This window comes from Haliotis rufescens, unplaced genomic scaffold (genome assembly GCF_023055435.1).
Source record: "Haliotis rufescens isolate VD_foot unplaced genomic scaffold, xgHalRufe1.0.p SCAF_15, whole genome shotgun sequence".
NCBI lineage: Eukaryota > Metazoa > Mollusca > Gastropoda > Lepetellida > Haliotidae > Haliotis > Haliotis rufescens.
Genome location: NW_025963835.1, coordinates 2,306,242 through 2,328,578, shown reverse-complemented (window position 1 = coordinate 2,328,578; position 22,337 = coordinate 2,306,242). Strand labels below are relative to the sequence as shown.

The following is a 22,337-nucleotide window of genomic DNA, read 5'->3' as shown; positions in this document are numbered from 1 at the left end:
AATTGTGCTAATGCTGATTGCTATTGTTTTTAATAATTACACACATTTAGAGACCCGTGAAGATCCGGGTTAGAATAGGTCTTCAGCAACCCATGTTTTTCCGTAAAAGGCGACTAACGGGATCGGGTGGTCAGGCTCAATGACTTGGTTGATGCATGTCATCGTGTCTCAATTGCATGGATCAATGCTCGTGATGTTAATCACTGGATTGTCTGGTCGAGACTCGATTATTTACAGACCGCTGTCAGATAGCTGGAATATTCTGAGTGCAGCGTTTAACAAACAAACAAACTTGGTGCCGTGGATAATAATGCAGCGGTCTTTCAAATCTGTAACAGATTGCACTGCTGACAACAAATGACCACAGAACTTTTAAAAAATCAATTTATATTTACAAATCAACACATATTTACATCATGATCCTGCACAAATTGCCTTTACACTCACATTAAGCACAATATCTATTGATGGTAGCACACGAAAAGTAGGTATTGTGAATTAATCTTGACCATGGAGTTCATCATAATACATTCTGTTGGAACATTTGCATTCCATTCATTATTTACAACCATATACATGCTATAGACAATTTAACGTAACATTCAGTCCTTTACTGGAAACCATTACGGGGGATTGATGTTTTAGTTTTATTCATACATAATCATGATATTGTCAAAAGCCATTTCCTTTGTGTTGAGAGTGAAATGAACAGTATTCCAGTTATACATTTTGTATCACACTGTGTCAGCTTAATGAGGGAGGAAAGCCTGAAGTATTTCAGGTCTCAGACCTTTACCACTTCGGTGAAACCCACAAGCACGGGTGTGTGCTAGGAAACCTAGAAACATTATCAGGGCGACTAGGGATTTGAACCCATATCATAGGTTTCTGGCGTGCCAAGGGAGGCAACTCTGTGCAGCGAATTGTGGCGCCTTAGATGACTGCCTCCCTCCCTCCCCTTTACAGTGGGCTAATAGGGATTGTCTACTCCCAACATTAAGAATGGGTACCATGTCTGTTCAGGCGTATTTTGGATAGAACAAACAATAGATACTATAGAACAAACAATAGATACTATAGAACAAACAATAGATACTATAGAACAAAAATATGCAGAGGCAATAACTATCAGGCCTTTTTCATTTCATTTTGTCAATAGTGTAGCTGTATCAATTTCAACTAGTGATATTTCAATTGGTCATACATGTATTTTCATCGGCCCATAGACTCGTTTCATTAGTCATTACCTACCTGCCTAATAACTAGGGGAAAACCCCATTTCATGTGAAAATATCTTGCTCAAACAGACTCATCTAAATGTTAAAAAACTGGGCTAAACGGAAGTATTTCAGTAAGAAGAGTCTTACCCCGGATTCTAAGATAGGTGCACTTGGAAGACAATTAGGGTAATTTCTGTTTTGTTTTGTGTAATATACACGTCACCTGAACAAAGCCATAACATCAGTTATTAATATATAACTTGAATTGGGAAATTTGTTATTCCAATTCGGGAATTTTTACCGACATTTACTTCTGACCTGGGGCCGAATATTGGTCTCTTAGCAGGCTTAGATATATCTCTGTGATCGTCATGTTCAAGAGTTAATTAATAAAATGTAATTGAAATATTTGCCACGCTTGTAGATTTTCCACAATCCAGTATCAAACTTGCACCTCTTTAGCCAGCACACCTGCATGCATGAAGCTCAAAGTACGGCCAGGAGTGACACCTATATATTCTGTCATCAAGAAAACCAAAAGTTTTGTGCGAGATACCCATCTGGATGTGGCATCATCTGCTTCATCTTAAACTTGTTCAATGTTTGTTCAAGGAACTGCTCCAGCCTTGCTACCGGCCCACCAGCCACGGACACACTTCTCAACTTGGGCAAGAACTCTTTGTAGAGAAGGAACAGCAGCTTCACAAACTGAACCTTGTACGCACTGAACAGTGTATGACCTGCCACCTGTAGCATGTCATAGGTCAAGGTCGCTGTAATGTCAGGTTGAGGGTCCATGTTCAGAACTCGCGACAACCAGATCCAGGCGTGCTCTATGCCGTGCGGGTGAACAGCATTTGATCTTGGTGGAGACGAGACAAGAATCGCGGCATACAGTCGCATAATGCCAGACATCCTCTTCAGGAACTTGTCCTGAGCTTCTATGGTTCCGTTGGAATCAACTTTGTAACCTAGCATTCTGAAAAGAAAAGAAAAGAAGTTCATAAAATGTGAAGCTTACAAAATCCAATTCAGAAATAGCAAATATTTTCTAAGAAATACTAAACCAAGAGAACCCACACAAAACATTCCTGTGGATTTGTACTTGCAACAGAGTTGACAGTGGATGTGAGGAAATCACCTAAATATCTGCATTAAATTTCAGGATTCCCAAACAATTATCTAGTCAGTGACTGAAACAGTCCTTGTGAAATCACAGATCTAGACCACGCAATCTACACTTTAGTAGGCTATTACTGGGGATCTATTCTTCCCTCAAATCCCCGAAGTGGTCTGCAGAAACAACAAAGACTTTCGTTAAATCTGAGGAAGATTTTCAACACATCTACATCCATTCCAGTAAAGTGATCAAGCAGGGAACACCAGAAATGGGACACATTGTACCCAAATGGGGAATCAAACCCAGACCTATTGCATGATGACAAACGCTTTTGACCACTGGGCTACCTGACCACCCCTTTTCCAGTTTGTATATGGGAGCTATTCGACGGTCTTACCTGTGGTAGTCCTGGGACGACATGCTGCTGTCTTTGGGTATGTAGAGCGGCACAATGTAGGGACAGAAGCTGTGGAAGTGGGCCAACATCAGGTCCCCTACATCACTGTGTTCTAACCACAGTCCTGCTGCTACCATGGCGATCGCAAATGCTGATTCATGTTTAGAAGAGACCTGCTCTTCTCCCTTTTTCTGCAAGATAATGTTAAAGCACTGATACATGCGATATACCCTTTACAAAGACATTGCTTCTGGCATGCCCAAGGGAGGTAATTCTTCACAGCGAATTGTGGTGCCTTGGATGACGGCTATCAGTGACCCGGTATTATAACAAAGTTGGTTGGTTGGGTTGTTCTTTAATGCTGCACTCAGCAATATTCCAGCTATATGACGGCGTTCTGTAATTAATCGAGTCTGGACCAGACAATCCAGTGATTAATATCATGAGCATTGATCCACGATAATCGGATTGCTGACATGCATCAACCAAGTCAGCGAGCCTGACCACCCGATCCCGTCAGTCGCCTCTTACGACAAGCATAGTCGCCTTTTACGGCAAGCATGGGTTGCTGAAGACCTATTCTACCCCGGATCTTCACAGGCCTTGTAACTAAGTATAAGTAATATAAATCCATATCTGAAAAACAAGGTCTTACCACAAACATTCTGGCTATGAGGTTTTTACAGAAGGAGATTCCCTCTGGTGTATCTTTAGCAGAGACATGTTTGCCCTCGATCTGATGTCCCCCGAGCAGGTGGATGAGTTTCTGCAGCTTGTCCCTCAGGTTGGAGCCATCGACCGGGGCGATGGAATTGATGGGGGTGTTCACGGATTTCTGCAGCTCAAACCGATACTTCTTCATCTGGGGACGACAGACAATTGGACTTGTTACAGAGTCAACTTTTTAATGACATACAACCAGGAATCCTTCATGTTGTTTCAATTACAAACATAATAAAATTGACACAGGGTAACAGCAGCCTGTATATAATTGAGTCTGGACCAGACAAGCCAGTGATTGATCATGAGAAACAACCTTACATTGAACCAGTCACTGAATGGGAGTATGTGATTGAAGCAACATTAAGCACATTCTTTAGAATCGGCATGCAATGGAACCCTGCTTATGTGAACAATCACGTTTTTAAGGCATCATCAGGAAAAACAACTTTTCGGATATGTGAATCACTTAGTGAACTGACAAGAGTTAGCTCCCCTATTCAGGGTTAGAAACCAACAGTTTTTGTCCACTAGTCCTTATAATGATAACATATAGCAAAACCCTTAAAATGGGCCAATTTCTACTAGTCCTTAGGATACCTTTAGTATTGGGCAGTTTGGTAAGGACTACAGGACTAGTGCCAATTTCTAATGCTGCCTATTTGACTGTCAGGTGACTTCATTGTTGTCTATGTTGATGAAGTCTTGGTCGCACAAGATCCCACGTGACTGTATCTGCCCATCTATGGCAAGGAACCAATCTCTGAAGAGATCGGAGGTTAACCACGCTTGGGTTTTTCGATAGCAGCATACACTTCTGTGTTGCATTCTTTCTAGCATGTTAATTGGTGATCGCAGTCTCAGCTTCCGAATTGACACTTATAGCCTAGTCAAAATTCAGATTAACGGCCAATCTATCATTCTAAACGGCATCCAATGCTTCACTATCCTTTGAAGTTGGCTGTCGTGTGATGACCTAAATAAACATTGTTACACGTTCTTTACCTGTGTATTAGTGGAAAGTGAGTGAGTGAGTGAGTATGGTTTTACGCCGCTTTTAGCAATATTCCAGCAATATCACGGCGGGGGACACCAGAAATGGGCTTCACACATTGTACCCATGTCAGGAATCGAACCCGGGTCTTTGGCGTGACGAGCGAACGCTTTAACCACTTGGCTACCCGACTGCCCCATTAGTGGAAAGTGCAGCAAGTGACTTAAGCATCTAGGTGAGATGAAACAGTGTTTAACATCACATTCAATATTATTGCTCTTCTATGGCGACGTGAGTGAACGTGGATGCTTGTACTTTTCCAGATTTATGCGGTTTTTCTAGTCCACTGAGGTGAGGTGAAATTGGGTTTAACGACGTGTCCAAGATTATTGCACTTATATAGCGATGTGCATGTACGTGTGTGTGTTTGTGTGGCTGCTTGTACTAGTCCGGACTGATGCCGATTTATAGTGCTAGCTCACTGAGATACCATGCTGCAGTTTAACATGAATACCCCACTCAGACACAGTATACCGACTCCGAGCCGACCAGTCCTTGTTTTAGCCCCTTTATGCCGAGCACCAGACAGGGTAACAACAAGTACCATCTTTTAACGTCTTAATGGTATGACGCGGCCGGGGATCGATCCCGGACCTTCCACTCTCCGTGCGGACGCTCTACCACTGGACCACGGAGGCGGTCTCTAGTCCACTGAAATACCATGCCACAGTTTAACATGGATACCCCACTCAGACACAATATGCTTACTCTGAGCTGACCAATCCTTGTTTATCCCCTAATGCTGATCGTTAGGCAGGGTAAAACCACCTCTTAACATCTTTAGGTATGACACACCTGGAGATCGAACCACTGACCTTCAGCTCTCGCATGTCATCTAGCTTGGCCTTACCTGTGTATGAGCTGTAAACGCAGCAAGGGACTTCAGCACATCATCTAGCTTGGCCTTACCTGTGTATTAGCTGTAAACACAGCAAGGGACTTCAGCACATCATCTAGCTTGGCCTTACCTGTGTATTAGCTGTAAACGCAGCAAGGGACTTCAGCATGTCATCTAGCTTGGCCTTACCTGTGTATTAGCTGTAAATGCAGCAAGGCACTTCAGCACATCATCCAGCTTGGCCTTACCTGTGTATAAGCTGTAAACGCAGCAAGGAACTTCAGCACATCATCTAGCTTGGCCTTACCTGTGCATTAGCTGTAAACGCAGCAAGGGACTTCAGCTCATCATCTAGCTTGGCCTTACCTGTGTATTAGCTGTAAACGCAGCAAGGGACTTCAGCATGTCATCTAGCTTGGCCTTACCTGTGTATTAGCTGTAAATGCAGCAAGGGACTTCAGCACATCATCTAGCTGGGCCTTACCTGTGTATTAGCTGTAAACGCAGCAAGGGACTTCAGCATGTCATCTAGCTTGGCCTTACCTGTGTATTAGCTGTAAATGCAGCAAGGGACTTCAGCACATCATCCAGCTTGGCCTTACCTGTGTATAAGCTGTAAACGCAGCAAGGAACTTCAGCACATCATCCAGCTTGGCCTTACCTGTGTATGAGCTGTAAACGCAGCAAGGGACTTCAGCACATCATCTAGCTTGGCCTTACCTGTGTATTAGCTGTAAACACAGCAAGGGACTTCAGCACATCATCTAGCTTGGCCTTACCTGTGTATTAGCTGTAAACGCAGCAAGGGACTTCAGCATGTCATCTAGCTTGGCCTTACCTGTGTATTAGCTGTAAATGCAGCAAGGCACTTCAGCACATCATCCAGCTTGGCCTTACCTGTGTATAAGCTGTAAACGCAGCAAGGAACTTCAGCACATCATCTAGCTTGGCCTTACCTGTGCATTAGCTGTAAACGCAGCAAGGGACTTCAGCTCATCATCTAGCTTGGCCTTACCTGTGTATTAGCTGTAAACGCAGCAAGGGACTTCAGCATGTCATCTAGCTTGGCCTTACCTGTGTATTAGCTGTAAATGCAGCAAGGGACTTCAGCACATCATCTAGCTGGGCCTTACCTGTGTATTAGCTGTAAACGCAGCAAGGGACTTCAGCATGTCATCTAGCTTGGCCTTACCTGTGTATTAGCTGTAAATGCAGCAAGGGACTTCAGCACATCATCCAGCTTGGCCTTACCTGTGTATAAGCTGTAAACGCAGCAAGGAACTTCAGCACATCATCTAGCTTGGCCTTACCTGTGTATTAGCTGTAAACGCAGCAAGGGACTTCAGCACATCATCTAGCTTGGCCTTACCTGTGTATTAGCTGTAAATGCAGCAAGGCACTTCAGCACATCATCCAGCTTGGCCTTACCTGTGTATAAGCTGTAAACGCAGCAAGGAACTTCAGCACATCATCTAGCTTGGCCTTACCTGTGCATTAGCTGTAAACGCAGCAAGGGACTTCAGCATGTCATCTAGCTTGGCCTTACCTGTGTATTAGCTGTAAATGCAGCAAGGGACTTCAGCACATCATCTAGCTTGGCCTTGTACAGCTCATACTCTGTCACCACCTCATCAATAACACTCTGTCTCCGTGCAACTGAAACACACATGAAACACATTTATTTCTGTCCTCAACACAATTTTGTTTTTCTCTAGAGGAATTTATGCACAAAAAACTGGCAAGTCATAGCTTTCGTTAGATTTCTAGATTTCAAAATATCAATGATTGTAGAACAGAAATCATTTTCGAGACAAGTGAGGTTGGATGGTTGTTTCTTTGTTTGTTTTGTTGTTTAACTCTGTACTCAGCAATATTCCGGCTATATAACATCGGTATCTAAATAATCTGACCAGTGATTGACATCATGAGCATTGTTCCATGCAATTGGAATACGATGACAAGCATCAACCAAGTAAGTGAGCCTGACCACCCCATCCTGTCAGTCGTGCCTTACGACACGAATGCTTGCTTTTGCTGTTTAATGCCACAAATATTCGAGTATGGACCTGATAACCCAGTGATCAAGATTGTGAGCAATGATCTACATCATCGGGGTATGATGAAACACAACGAACCAAATCAATGAGCCTGACCACCTGTTCCGTTTGGTCGGCTGTTACGACCAGCATAGGTTGCTGGGGACCTATTCTAACAAGGAATCACCACAGGTCAAACAGTTTTTCTGACTTCCAGGGATGAAAATCTGCACAGTGAATTGCGGCGTCTTAGACATATTTGACAACTAGGCCATCCATGACCCTGAATGACTTGAAGTTATTGGGTCAGTTCTCACTCCTAGGTGATCAAGCTGCTTGGTGACCTCTACTCATGATCCCTCGTCCCAACCTACCTGCTGATGGAGTGCCTGGAGTTGCTGGAACACCGGGCGTTGGTGCAGCCGCAGCCTACAACAGGTACACAAGACACATGTATCCATACATGCAAATTGTTCCATGTCTCAAGAGGCAGATAATAAACTGATGCTGTCTCTTGGGAAGAGTGAGTGTGAGCAAGTTTGGTTTTACGCCGCTTTTAGCAATATTCCAGCAATATCATGGTGGGGGAAACCAGAAATGGGCTTCAGACATTGTACCCATGTCGGGAATCAAACCTGGGTCTTGGGCATGACGAGCGAAAGCTTTAACCACTTGGCTACCCGACCGCCCCTCTCTTGGAAAGAACTAACAATTGTGTCTCTATGTGCCTGTACACATGTTATGGAAAACCTCACACCATCCGAAACAGAATGGCTTATATTTAGTTCTAAAATAACAATAAAAACCTTATCCTTTCAAACAACACAGCTAACAACAGATACGCATCCCAATCTTCATTATCAAGATTATGTCACTGATATGAGCATTTCGGTATAAATGCAATGTTGTTATATGTACCTGATGCTACACAGTGGTTTTGCTTCCCTACCTATTGGGGCATGGGCTATTGGTCTGATTCAGCTGTCTCTCTGTTCCAGTACTGTCTGTTTGTATAAGGTAGGAAGCTAAAGCACTGTGCAGCATCAGGTAAGGTAAAATAATTGTTTTCTTAATATCAGAGCACTATTAATTTCTAGATTTTCATACAAATTCAAATTTGGGAGGCAGGAGGCTTTTATATCATTCTTTTATTGACAACCCAATCCTGGCATCCAGGTTTGACAGACCTGTACATATATGAAATATTGTATCAAGTAAAGAAAGAACATAACACACGCAGAAAGTTTCTTTGTTGGTAGTTACTTGGGGACAATAAAATGATGTGCTGTTGGTAGGGATCTGAGGTGAACTTGATGAAAATCTAATAATTAATGTGTTATGGCCACAGACAACGTTTGCAACCCTTCCTAAAACAATTAGCTGCATAACCTGTTCTTCAAAGTTGCTTTTCAGAAATCATTCAGATCATTTTTCAGTGGCCAAAGTTCATACAGTTTCTAAGGCTCCACAACAATTGTCACTAATTTACTCATGTCTCCTACCTGAGCTGCTTCGGCCGCTGCCTTCTGCTGTGCCTGCTGTGCCTGCTGTTGTTGCTGCTGCTGTTGCTGCTGTTGCTGCTGTTTGGCCAGCTCGACTTCCTCTGCCTTGCCTTTCCTTGTGGCCTCCTCTGAAAGAACAATAAAAAGAAAGATGTACTTCTCTAAGCCTAAATAATTTGTAGCACAATGTTACTGACAAAATTGTCAAATACTTGTATGCAGAAAAATATATTCATGACAGTTTGGCAAGTTCTCAGCAAGTACACCAAGTCATGTTTAACCCAATTTCACCTCACCTCACCTCATCATGACATCACACATGTTCTTGCCAAACCTACATGTTTCACCACAAACTCACACATGCTCTTGCCATACATTGTTGTTTCACCACTCAGCCACACATACTCTTGTCACACCTAGATGTTCACCATTCACTCACACATGCTCTTGTCACACCTAGATGTTCACCACTCATCCACACATGCTCTTGTCACACCTAGATGTTCACCATTCACTCACACATGCTCTTGTCACACCTAGTTGTTCACCATTCACTCACACATACTCTTGTCACACCTAGATGTTCACCATTCACTCACACATGCTCTTGTCACACCTAGATGTTCACCATTCAGCCACACATGCTCTTGTCACACCTAGATGTTCACCATTCACTCACACATACTCTTGTCACACCTAGATGTTCACCATTCACTCACACATGCTCTTGCCACACATTGATGTTTCACCTTTCAGCCAAACATGCTCTTGCCATACCTAGGTGTTTCACCATGAAGTCACACATCGCTTGCCACACATTGATGTTTCACCACTCATGATCTTGCCATACCTAGGTGCTTCACCACTCAGCCACACATGCTCTTGTCACACCTAGATGTTCACCATTCACTCACACATACTCTTGTCACACCTAGATGTTCACCATTCACTCACACATGCTCTTGCCACACATTGATGTTTCACCTTTCAGCCAAACATGCTCTTGCCATACCTAGGTGTTTCACCATGAAGTCACACATCGCTTGCCACACATTGATGTTTCACCACTCATGCTCTTGCCATACCTAGGTGTTTCACCACTCAGCCACACATGCTCTTGTCACACCTAGATGTTCACCATTCAGCCACACATGCTCTTGCCATACCTAGGTGCTTCACCACTCAGCCACACATGCTCTTGCCACACCTAGGTGCTTCACCATGAAGTCACACATGCTCTTGCCATACCTAGGTGCTTCACCACTCAGCCACACATGCTCTTGCCACACCTAGGTGCTTCACCATGAAGTCACACATGCTCTTGCCATACCTAGGTGCTTCACCACTCAGCCACACATGCTCTTGCCATACCTAGGTGCTTAACCACTCAGCCACACATGCTCTTGCCACACCTAGGTGCTTCACCACTCAGCCACACATGCTCTTGCCATACCTAGGTGCTTCACCACTCAGTCACACATGCTCTTGCCATACCCAGGTGCTTCACCACTCAGTCACACATGCTCTTTCCACACCTAGGTGCTTCACCATTCAGTCACACATGCTCTTGCCATACCTAGGTGCTTCACCACTTAGCCACACATGATCTTGCCATACCCAGGTGCTTCACCACTCAGCCACACATGCTCTTGCCATACCTAGGTGCTTCACCATTCAGCCACACATGCTCTTGCCACACCTAGGTGCTTCACCATGATGTCACACATGCTCTTGCCACACCTAGGTGCTTCACCATGAAGTCACACATGCTCTTGCCATACCTAGGTGCTTCACCACTCAGCCACACATGCTCTTGCCATACCCAGGTGCTTCACCACTCAGCCACACATGCTCTTGCCATACCTAGGTGCTTCACCACTCAGCCACACATGCTCTTGCCATACCCAGGTGCTTCACCACTCAGCCACACATGCTCTTGCCATACCTAGGTGCTTCACCATTCAGCCACACATGCTCTTGCCACACCTAGGTGCTTCACCATGAAGTCACACAAGCTCTTGCCATACCTAGGTGCTTCACCACTCAGCCACACATGCTCTTGCCACACCTAGGTGCTTCACCACTCAGCCACACATGCTCTTGCCATACCTAGGTGCTTCACCATTCAGCCACACATGCTCTTGCCATACCCAGGTGCTTCACCACTCAGCCACACATGCTCTTGCCATACCTAGGTGCTTCACCATTCAGCCACACATGCTCTTGCCATACCCAGGTGCTTCACCATTCAGCCACACATGCTCTTGCCACACCTAGGTGCTTCACCATGAAGTCACACATGCTCTTGCCACACCTAGGTGCTTCACCATGAAGTCACACATGCTCTTGCCATACCCAGGTGCTTCACCACTCAGCCACACATGCTCTTGCCATACCTAGGTGCTTCACCATTCAGCCACACATGCTCTTGCCATACCCAGGTGCTTCACCACTCAGCCACACATGCTCTTGCCATACCTAGGTGCTTCACCACTCAGCCACACATGCTCTTGCCACACCTAGGTGCTTCACCATGAAGTCACACATGCTCTTGCCACACCTAGGTGCTTCACCACTTAGCCACACATGCTCTTGCCATACCTAGGTGCTTCACCACTCAGCCACACATGCTCTTGCCACACCTAGGTGCTTCACCACTCAGCCACACATGCTCTTGCCATACCTAGGTGCTTCACCATGAAGTCGTAAGTGTTCTTTGAGTACTCCATCAAGTTCTTCATCCCCTGCAGGTCCTCCGGCGCCAGGCCCCCCTTCTTCATCATGGCGTCGGCCTTGGCCAGGATCTGCACACACACCTGCTTGGGGGTGTGGGCTGACTCCGGCAGGTGCTGCTTGTATTTACAGTTGTCGAACAAGCTTGTCAGGTTGTCATGGGTTTGTTTAATCCTTGAATAAAACTGCAACACTGCATGCTTCTTTTCTTGTTCATTCCTGAAAAAACACCACACATTTTTTAAGAAATTGACAAAGAGTTTCATTTTGAAATCTATATATACATACATGTAAGCAATGATCCATGCCTTTGAGTTACGATGACACGCAATCTACCATGTGACTAAGTCTGACACCCGATGCATAACGTTGGCTTCTAGAACCACTAATTATTAGTCAACGCTTGAAAAATTCAATTCCTCAAGAAATTTCAAATCAGGTTGTAATAACTGAACTCTGCAAGTGAATTGTTATGCCTTGGCCACCTGTGTCCCCGTAATATTATTTGTTTGTTTATTTGTTTGTTGTTTAACGCTGCACTCACTAATATTCCAGCTATATGACAGCAGTCTGTAAGTAATCGAGTCTGGACCAGACAATCCAGTGATTGACATCAATCACCGATCCACACAATTGGGATACAATGACATGCAAGTCAGCGAGTCTGACCACCCAATCCCGTGAGTCGCCTCTTGCAAAAAGCATAGTCGCCTGTTACGGCAAGCATGGGTAGCTGAAGATATATTCTACCCCGGATATCCACAGGTCTAATATTATAAATGGTTTAGTTATATCAAGTCCCTTAAAGTCTACCTTCTCCTTTCTTCTTCCTGCAGTTGCAGCTTCTTCCTCTCTCCTTCAAGCAGTTTGTCATCTTGGATCTTAAAAGGGAATAAACATGATGAACTGAAAGTTAACATATAAATTGTATGTTAATATACTTATCCTATCTCACACTGCATTTCTTCTTTCTTCCTTCAATCCTATGTAGAAACATGCTGAACAAAAGTTTCCAGCTTCTAAAAACATTTTGCCTGAAAACATCCCACCATCACCATAGTTACCACCCAAACAAAAGGATCACACACCATAATCCTGTGCTTTGTGACCTTACACGACTTAATCACCTGACTAGCCCTGCCACATCATTCTCTTTCTTAGAATGGACAGGCTAGAGTAGCTGTGATGTGGGGATCATTTGGAGGGCATATAGCGTGTGAGATAGGATAAGTCAATATACAATTTATTGTAAAATTTTCAAATTTTTAATCTTATCGTATCTCACACTATGCATTTATTGGTTGGACGGTGGGGTTCAGTACCCTAGCCTGTATGAGACTACAACCGTGAGACCATCTTCCCGAGGCAAGGGAGTTAACTGACTATAAAAGTCCAGTTTCCACCCTTGCCGAACTAGGCTGGGATTATGGAGTTACATTTTGGCTGGACTAACGAGTCTATGCATAGTCCAATCAAATTCGCGAACCGAAATCGAAATCTGGTTCGTAAACTGTCATGCAGAGTTCGGTCGATTGCAGGATTTGCAAAGCATGTGCATCGCCAACACGTTGTCAACAGATATTTTCCAAATCTTTTCATGTTTTTAATCAAGGTGCTCTCGTGATTTGATGTACTTCCTGAAGTACGAACCGTTTTATCACAAAATAGATCTTGATGGTTGATCCGATCGTCTTGACTGGGCGCCAACATTTTGTTTGAAGCAAATGCATGTGATACGAGAGGTGGAATCTGATTGGTCCATATGGGAGAGGCATAGAATGGACATAACTTGTAATAGCCACTGGTGGCGCTACGATCGAGCCCAGGAATTCCAGCCTAGTTCAGCAAGGGTGGAAACTGCACTTTTAAAGTCAGTTAACGCTCATGCCTCGGGAAGATGCCGTGAGACATACACGAGGAAGCTTGTGCTAGACCGGGAAATAAACCATAAGTTATTACACTATCTAGTGTCATAAAGACAGGCACTCGTGAATGGGTAAAAACACCATAACAGGTGATGTAATACCCTTTACGCTAGTCAGACATAACATCAGGTATGACATGTGTTACATGTAGGACATTGTAGGAGTGACTATTGGTCTGGAAAACACTATTGCGATAACTATTGATATTGAAAGAAACTATTGTGATAACTATTGATATTGCAAGCAACTATTGTGATAAATATTGATAGTTTTCAGTGTATCATTTCAGATGGATTTTACAGTTGAATCAAACCTTGGAACTGAAGTTTCCTTTTAATGTGATAACCATAACAACAAATAAAAAGTAAAGTTTGAGATATGACTGATTTGTTGTTTCTTTACCCTAATTTTTTACTTTAAGAAAGACCGGTTGCTAAGCATCAAGGGCAGTTAACTCTAATCCTCACTCAGCTGCGTTCACAAGCGTGTTTCGGTATCGATATTCCTATCTGAAATCGACACTATTGATCCGAAACAGATTTAAAGATCGATTTATTGACTTTAAGTGATTACCAATAGTACTATATCGATATTTCGATTTATCGTGACACCCCTAGGACATTGTTACATGAACAACTGCATAGCCATGAATAGGGGCCTATTCAGCCACGACTCATAACCAATCCGAAAGTGTTCTCCAGTCAATCAGTTCTACAAGACAGACCACACCACTATCTCCTACGGACAATAGGGTGAACCCGCTTGGCATATCTTTTAAGACTTTGTCAAAGTCATCAATCATGCTTGTGGGATTGAAGTATGCTAAGATGAAAAGTGGGAACGACAACATCCAGGAGAGGATCTTTAAACCAATACTAAGACATAACATGCACTGGACAGAGGTGAACAGGTGAGGGCTCAGGACACCGCCGAAACGGCCTGCCTTGTGGTGACTTCGATGTTGAAGAGCGGAGTCTCTCCAAATGAATCACTTTACCCTCTACTGGGTACTCAATCTGGGAACCGGAATAACAATGACAATAAACAAAGCAGTGACCTTTCAATATTTATTCTCTATGTACAGGATACAGTGTACTGGGTTGCAGGATGGCAGCCATCAAGTATTTGCGCCAGGACCAAGTTACCAAATTGGTGCAGGCCCTCAGCTATGGTAGGGACGACGGCTCTAGTCTCATGTGGGTTGGATGTCACAGTAGGTGAGGTGAAATGGGGTTTAACCTCGCGTCCAAGATTATTGCACTTACATAGCGACGTGAATGTACGTGTGTGTGTTTGCTTGTACTAGTCCGGACTGATGCCGATCTATAGTGCTAGATCACTGAGATACCATGCCGCAGTTTAACATGAATACCCCACTCAGACACAGTATACTGACTCCGAGCCGACCAGTCCTTGTTTTAGCCCCTCACAGCTGAGCGCCAGACAGGGTAACAACAAGTACCATCTTTTCACGTCTTTTGGTATGACGCGGTCGGGGATCGAACCCCAGACCTTCCACTCTCCGGGCGGACGCTCTACCACTAGACCACGGAGGCGGTCTGTCACAGGAGGAGGCAACACAGCGAAGACGTGAACGCGAAGGATAGTCAAGCAGTACCAGATGGTTGGTTGGTTGGTTTGTTGTTTAATGCCGCACTCAGCAATATTCCAGCTATATGACCGCGGTCTGTAAATAATCAAGTCTGGACCAGACAATCCAGTGATTAATATCATGAGCATCGATCCACGCAATTGGGATTGATGACATGGATCAACCAAGTCAGCGAGCCTGACCACCCGATCCTGTTAGTCGCCTCTTACGACAAGCATAGTCGCCTTTAACAGCAAGTATGGGCACCAGAAGGAGGCTGTGGTACGGGAGTTTTCCACAGTGGCTGCCGCGGAAAGTTGGATGAAGAGTCTCTTCCGAGAGCGTCTGAGTGGCGCCACAGCCTTGAGGTGTGGCAGAGGTAGTCACGGGTAGTCAGGTGATCAAGTCGACTAAGGTCACAACACACAGGATTACAGTGCATGACCCATTTAATTGGGTGAAAACTATGGTGATGCTGGGATGTGTTCAGGTGAAATGTTTTAGAAGCTGGAAACAATCTCATTAAAATCAGATATAAGTTCTCGCTACCGCTAAACAAAGATCTGAGGACATCCCATTAGGAGTCACGTCAGAACGACCTTTCATCTGACCAATCGGAGCGCCGCCTACCAGATCATGAAAGTGACAGTCAGAATGCGATTTCTAATCATGCAACCTCGAAAACTTTAACACAGGGTATTCCGAACTAAGTTCTGATTTAATGAGATTGGAAATTTTGTTTTAGCATGTTTCCACATAGGATCGAAAGAAGAGGGAAGAAATGCATAGTGTAAGATAGGATAAGTTAAAAAATCAGAATTTTAGTAACTTTACTAAGAAGCAAAATTTCCCACACATTACTCAAATTGAAAATTGATGCAAAAACAGGACTAGGATTTACAGATGTAATGCCTTCCCATGTATCTATTTTCAAAAGCAGTACATGCAGTTTTGCATAACCCGGCCTGAGAACTACACTGACTAGCGTTACACCGACCAGAAAATATAATGTCAAATCAGATTGTATAATCAGTGATAATCCTATAAGAAAGAGCCTAATTTAACCAGTCATGTGACTGAAACACAAACCTGTTAATTGTGATAACCTTTAGTAAGCAAGGTCACCCTGAACATGCAGAATTCATGAAAACCAGGACAAATTAAGTTCTCTGATCCGTGACGTGACTGAAGTATGTCCCCATACGTTATGTAAAGTTGGTGTCACAACCCAAGATGCACAAGATGCAAATGATGCACTGCCATCTGAGACACAAAACAACATATGTTAACTGACTTTTGGAAATTATCTTAGCAACAAAACCTGATCAATAGACATGTGATTCGTAATCTCATTAACTGAAGTAACTCTAGAAAAAGGGTTTGAATATGATACAAGATCAACATGATCAAAACTTTTGATACGATACAAGATCAAACATTTGAGTGAGTGAGTGAGTGAGTGAGTATGGTTTTACACCCATTTTAGCAATATTCCAGCAATATCACGGCGGGGTACACCAGAAATGGGCTTCACATATTGAATCAATGTTGGGAATCGAACCCGGGTCTTCAGCGTGACGGACGAACGCTTTAACCATTAAGCTACCCGCCCGCCCCATCAAACATTTGATACGATACAAGATCAAACATTTGATCGATACAAGATCAAACATTTGATCGATACAAGATCAAACATTTGATCGATACAAGATCAAACATTTGATACGATACAATATCAAAACTTTTGATACGATACAAGATCAAACATCTGATATGATACAAGATCAAACATCTGATATGATACAAGATCAAAACTTTTGATACGATACAAGATCAAACATTGATACGATACAAGATAAAACATTTGATACAATACAAGATCAAACTTTTGATACGATACAAGTTTAAACATTTGATACGATACAAGATCAAAACAATTCAACTTCCAAACCACTGACCTTTTTCCTCGTTCGATGGCTGTCTCTCATCTGCTGAATCCTCTTGCTTGTCTCGGCTTTCCTGCAGCACAAGTCAGATAATGTGAAGTGAGGCACTAACGTAAAGTGAGTGAGTGAATGTTGAGACAGTCAGCAATATTCCAGCTATATCATGACGGCCTGTAAACAATCAAGTCTTGACTAGGAGTAACTTGATGTAAAGGATAGAGACACTGCTTCTAAGTTCTAGCAGCTTTAAGAGGGCATGTCATTGCATAGGATACCATGGCTGCAGTTCATCATTGGAGAATATGTCGAGCTGTCGGGTAGTGTCTCCTTTCTTTCTTAAAGACTCGATTCATTTCATCTAACATCATTAGGAATGTCACCATCATTGTTGCTTTGGCAAAAGATCTATTTTAGCAATTCTAAGTTAGTCCGGAGCAGCTTAGCACTTGAGCTTAACTTACAAGTTTCTTAGATCAGATTGCTTTGTGTAATTGACAGACGATCATAACAGGAAGTGAAGATTGCATACTGTGTGAGTGAGTATGGTTTTACGCCACTTTTAGCAATATTCCAGCAATATCACGGCGGGGGACACCAGAAAATGGGCTTAACACATTGTACCCTAGTCGGGAATTGAATCTGGGTCTTCGGCGTGACGAGCTAACGCTTAAGGCTACCCGACTGACCCCGCATACTTAGTGAGTTACCATCAATTTAGTGCTAACATCGCTGTAATGGTCAAAATGTTTATTTCTTTTTTCTATCAACTATGATACCGGTACCTTAATTGGTTAAGGAGGTATGAAATCTGGTTTCTAGAATTTCCACAAATTATGTATTGCATATAACAACAGTAGTATACAATAATAAATCATTGTTATGGTTAGGATGTTTATTTAATTTCCTGGTTTTGAATGTTATGTTTCATTTTTGATCATGTGCCAATATTATATCAACCTTAATAACCATGATAACAAGGGAGATAAGCACAGATTGGTGTGGTCATATCACCATGTGCTTTAGCAGCATGCATGAGGAAGTCATGCTAGGAGCCAGTGAGGTCTAAAGTAATGGTAAGGCACATTTATTCACTCATTTGAAAATTCATAAATAGGAATTTGTTTATAAATGCATCTTCTTAATTTCTACCATACATAGTAACTTAATTCTTCATATTGAGGGTTTGTGGCTGATTTAGACTTGGCTCATGGAAATACACCCTAGACTTCAACTTTGTTCATAAATATTCTCATGGCCTAAAGTTATGAAAGGTTTATGAAATATTAAACTTCCTGTTTATTTAGTGCAGTTAAGGCATTGTTTCTGTACATTTTATTGGACTATTATCATGATTATGTACTTAAAGTAATTTCCAGGTTTGTGTTGTAATTTACCTTATTGTTAAAAGCTCATGCCTTTGTAAAGTAAACTAGCCCAACCTAGTATTACTGCTGTATTATGAAGTTAATGTGTAAATTAATGAAATTTAAAAGCCATATACTCAATGAAATCCTTTCTATTTGTTACAGTCAATCTAATGTTTGTACATGAGACAAAAGAATGAGAAAAGAATAAAGAATCAAGATTATTGGTTGGAATTTCATGTTGTAATCAACAATCACTTTGTGGAACAGAACACAGACAATGTACAACACTTTCAGTGAACATTTTGAACAATAATAAATATGTTCATGATGATAAAAATTCCAAAATAACTCTTTATAATTTTATCCCCCCCCCCCCCCCCCCCACACACACACACACACACACATACTGATGATGATTGTTCACACCCAAAAACTCAAAAATTAACCAAGAAATAAAAGCGCTCCGGCCTGACTATAGAAATGTCCAGTGTGACTCACTCCTTCTGCTGTAATCTGGATGTCTGCTCGTACAGCTTCCTCATATCCTCCCGCTGCTTCTCCTCCAGCTGGTTGGCCTTCTCCTCCACCATCAGCTGCAGCTCTTGGTCCTTCCTCTCAAACTCCTTCCTCTTGGCTTCAATCAGACCCTGGAATTTGTACCACGGGGGGATGAAATACTCACATGTGTAACTGCACACTTGGACCACACATTGTAAACAGTACAGCCCCAAAGATTTGTTTTTGTTTTGTTTGTTGAATAACAATAAACTCATCAATGTTCCAGCTATACGACGGTGGTCTGTGAATGTTCTCCACAGGTCTAATCAATTCTGGATCAGACAATCCGGCAACTGATATTGTGAGAATGATTCTCGTCGTCTGGGTACAGTCAACCATGTCACAGAATCTGACCATCCAATGTATATAGTCTCCTCTCACGACCAGCACAGGCTGTTGGGGAGCCATCTTCCCGAGGCAAGAGAGTTAACTGACTTTAAAGTCCAGTTTCCTACCTTGCCGAACTAGGCTGGTATTACGGAGTTACATTTTGGCTGGACTAACAAGTCTATGCATAGTCCAATCAAAATCGCGCACCGAAATCCAGTTCGTAAACTTTCGTGCAGATTTTGGTCGATTGCAGGATTTGCAAAGCATTTGCATCGCCAACCCGTTGTCATCAGATTTCTTCCAAATCGTTTCGTCTTTTTAATCAAGGTGCTCACGTGATTCGATGCATTTCGCGATGTAAGATCCGTTTTATCACAATGTAGATCTTGATTATCGATCAGATCGTCCTGACTCGGCGCCACCATTTTGTGTGAAGCAAACGCAAGTGATACGAGAGGTAGAATCTGATTGGTCCATAGGAGAGGCTTAGAAGGGATGTAACTGGTAATAGCCACTGGTGGCCCTTCGATCGAGCCCAGTAATTCCAGCCTAGTTCGGCAAGGGTGGAAACTGGACTTTTAAAGTTAGTTAACTCCCTTGCCTCAGGAAGATGTTGGGGAGCATGCCCCAAGGCATATATATTAATGAGCACATGTTCAACATGTTCAATAAAAATATGAAGACTCGAAGAACAAATGTTTCAGGCTCATTTACTTGATTTAACAAAATGATCCAAACATATGCTAAAGCATCATATTGTTTATATATTATATCAATCATGTATTAATCAAATGTTTATGAAAATGATAAATAGATAATAACTATTAGACACACCCACAACACCAGGCTCAGTGAAGCTCACATTTAATAGATCATCACATAATAAACTTCCCTTTCTGCTCTGTAATCAAGGTTCAGGTAACCGATTTCTTGGACATAAAGTTGGACATAGGTCGAACTAAATACCGTAGTCAACGTAATAAGCGCCCCGCTCCAATAAGCGCCCACACAGCGATATTTGCTAATATATTGAATAGCTAGTGATCAATCCCAATTAGCACCCCTTCCAATTGATCAATGTACACAAGACTTATTTATTCGTGTATAATGCGCACTCATGTGTTATATGCACCCTAAATTCTGGACAATTAAATTCTGGAAAAAATATCTGTTGTGTATAACACGCACAGACTTTTCTTTTGTATCATTTCAGGCTGTTAGCATAAACCACAAAATTTATGATCTTTCAACTCTTTTTTTTTTTCTCACCAAAATTATATTCTAATAGGGCCCCCTATTTCTAATTTTGAGAGCGCCCTGGGCACTGATTACGTCAAAAACAGTATGAAAAATCAACCAATCAGACCTTAGCCTTGTTGTCACACATGACTTCGTAGTGGCGGATCTGTAAACTGGTGCGTCCATAGTCCGGGGACACAGGAGGTGATGTATACAGCTTGATGCTGGCCGGCAGAGGCCTGTCCTGCTTGGTGCTGTCCCCCACCCCATTAACAGTTTTACTGGAGGATGCTGACACATCCAGGTCCTCTGCTTCATCTTTGCTGGGAACAGTCAGATAGAAACATTTTGGTCTTGTTCATAATTTAAGTCTTTGATAGGCATTTATAAGTTGGGAGAACATGAATACATGACACTTTTTATGGACAACATGTTTAGTGATTTTTAATTACCCTTTGTCTTGCTTCTCATCTGGACTTTGTAGGCTTGGCACAACCTTGCCTTCTCTTCTGTAGGATGTGTTTTCCGGGTGGTAGATATACAACTTAGGAGGGGCAGATACCTCTTCTGTCAGTTTCTGAAACAGTGGTAATCTTAACCAATATCACAGGAGAAAGTAAGCATGGTAAGAATGATTTAAGGGAAAAAATGTTCCAACTCGTAGCCATCTAGCCGATGCTGGTTTAATTAGCCTGAGTAATCACCAGATATATTTTAAAATATTAGATTGTTACAAAGACGTACCCGTGATATAAGTTTGTACCAGTGTACAGCTTCAGATGCATGGGAATTTGAGATATTGTTCCTTTATCATGTTTATGTGGATAACTGCTGATAATATATATATATATAACTTTTGTCGGTTCTAATTCTGATATTAGCATTTTGCTTTCATTCATTTGCTGTAGCAAGAATGCGGAAGTCCTCAACGGTGACTGAGCACATTGTTCCTACATAAAACATGTCCAGCAATAACAATCAGTTGAATCAAAGTGCTATAATGATAAATATATATAGTAAAAGCTGCTTACCAAAATAACTCGTTAATGGAATATATATTTTGATAAAATAATAATTTCCGATACAATTCATCCCATCATTGCATCAAAAGTCTTTGAAGGGTATTTTTTCAACCGAATCAACAGTAGATTGATAAAAAATGTGCGTTCATCCTTTCAAGTCGTGTATCAAGTTGAACAGTTGTTGAACCGATGTTGCGAACTGACCCCTAGTCTTGGACAGTTAACATGTAACATGATCATGAATAACTACTAGCCATATGGTAAAAATATGTTACATATTAATATTGTTAAAAGGCTAAGCGCACCTGCACGAGCTCCGAGCTCAGCTCGCGCTTATACCGAAGCAGTCCCTTGTTGGTCCTTTTCAGGTCTTCAGCCACTCCCATGATTGTTGTTTAGCCGACCTGTGACAGCTCAAATTGTTATCTCCAGGTTTAATTCCGTTTCCTAAATCATCATCGTCTTGCGATAGCGTGCCGCCATTGATTTAAACATTCAATTATAAAACATGTAGCGGAAAACCAATACGAATCTTGCATATTATTTTCGTAGCGTTTGCAAGAGTTTGTATGATAATAAATGTATATCTGAGTCAAGGGCATTTTGACTCGATGTTATATCATTTGAATAACATCTTGCTCTTAATATTACTCATCATTGACTAAATAAAACCGCCAATCTTTTTAAGTAGTCATGGCAGTTTGCTTTTTAATTAATCAAGGGCAAATAACTCTAAAGT

The 22,337-nt window shown here is 42.3% G+C and overlaps 1 protein-coding gene across 1 annotated transcript; it reads right to left on the bottom strand.

The window, feature by feature from the left end:
• Positions 1-835: 835 nt before the first annotated feature.
• Positions 836-22,101, bottom strand: LOC124134915 (mRNA export factor GLE1-like). The gene is made up of 13 exons (XM_046500009.2): positions 21,904-22,101; positions 21,029-21,153; positions 20,704-20,899; positions 18,948-19,096; positions 17,095-17,155; positions 12,434-12,501; positions 11,571-11,839; positions 8,888-9,015; positions 7,760-7,814; positions 6,896-7,005; positions 3,393-3,599; positions 2,738-2,928; positions 836-2,199 (listed from the first exon to the last, which is right to left on the bottom strand). Exons 1-13 carry the CDS (start codon positions 21,982-21,984, stop codon positions 1,746-1,748), a joined length of 2,094 nt encoding a protein of 697 aa, XP_046355965.2. The 5' UTR covers positions 21,985-22,101; the 3' UTR covers positions 836-1,745.
• Between the last annotated feature and the right edge of the window lie 236 nt (positions 22,102-22,337).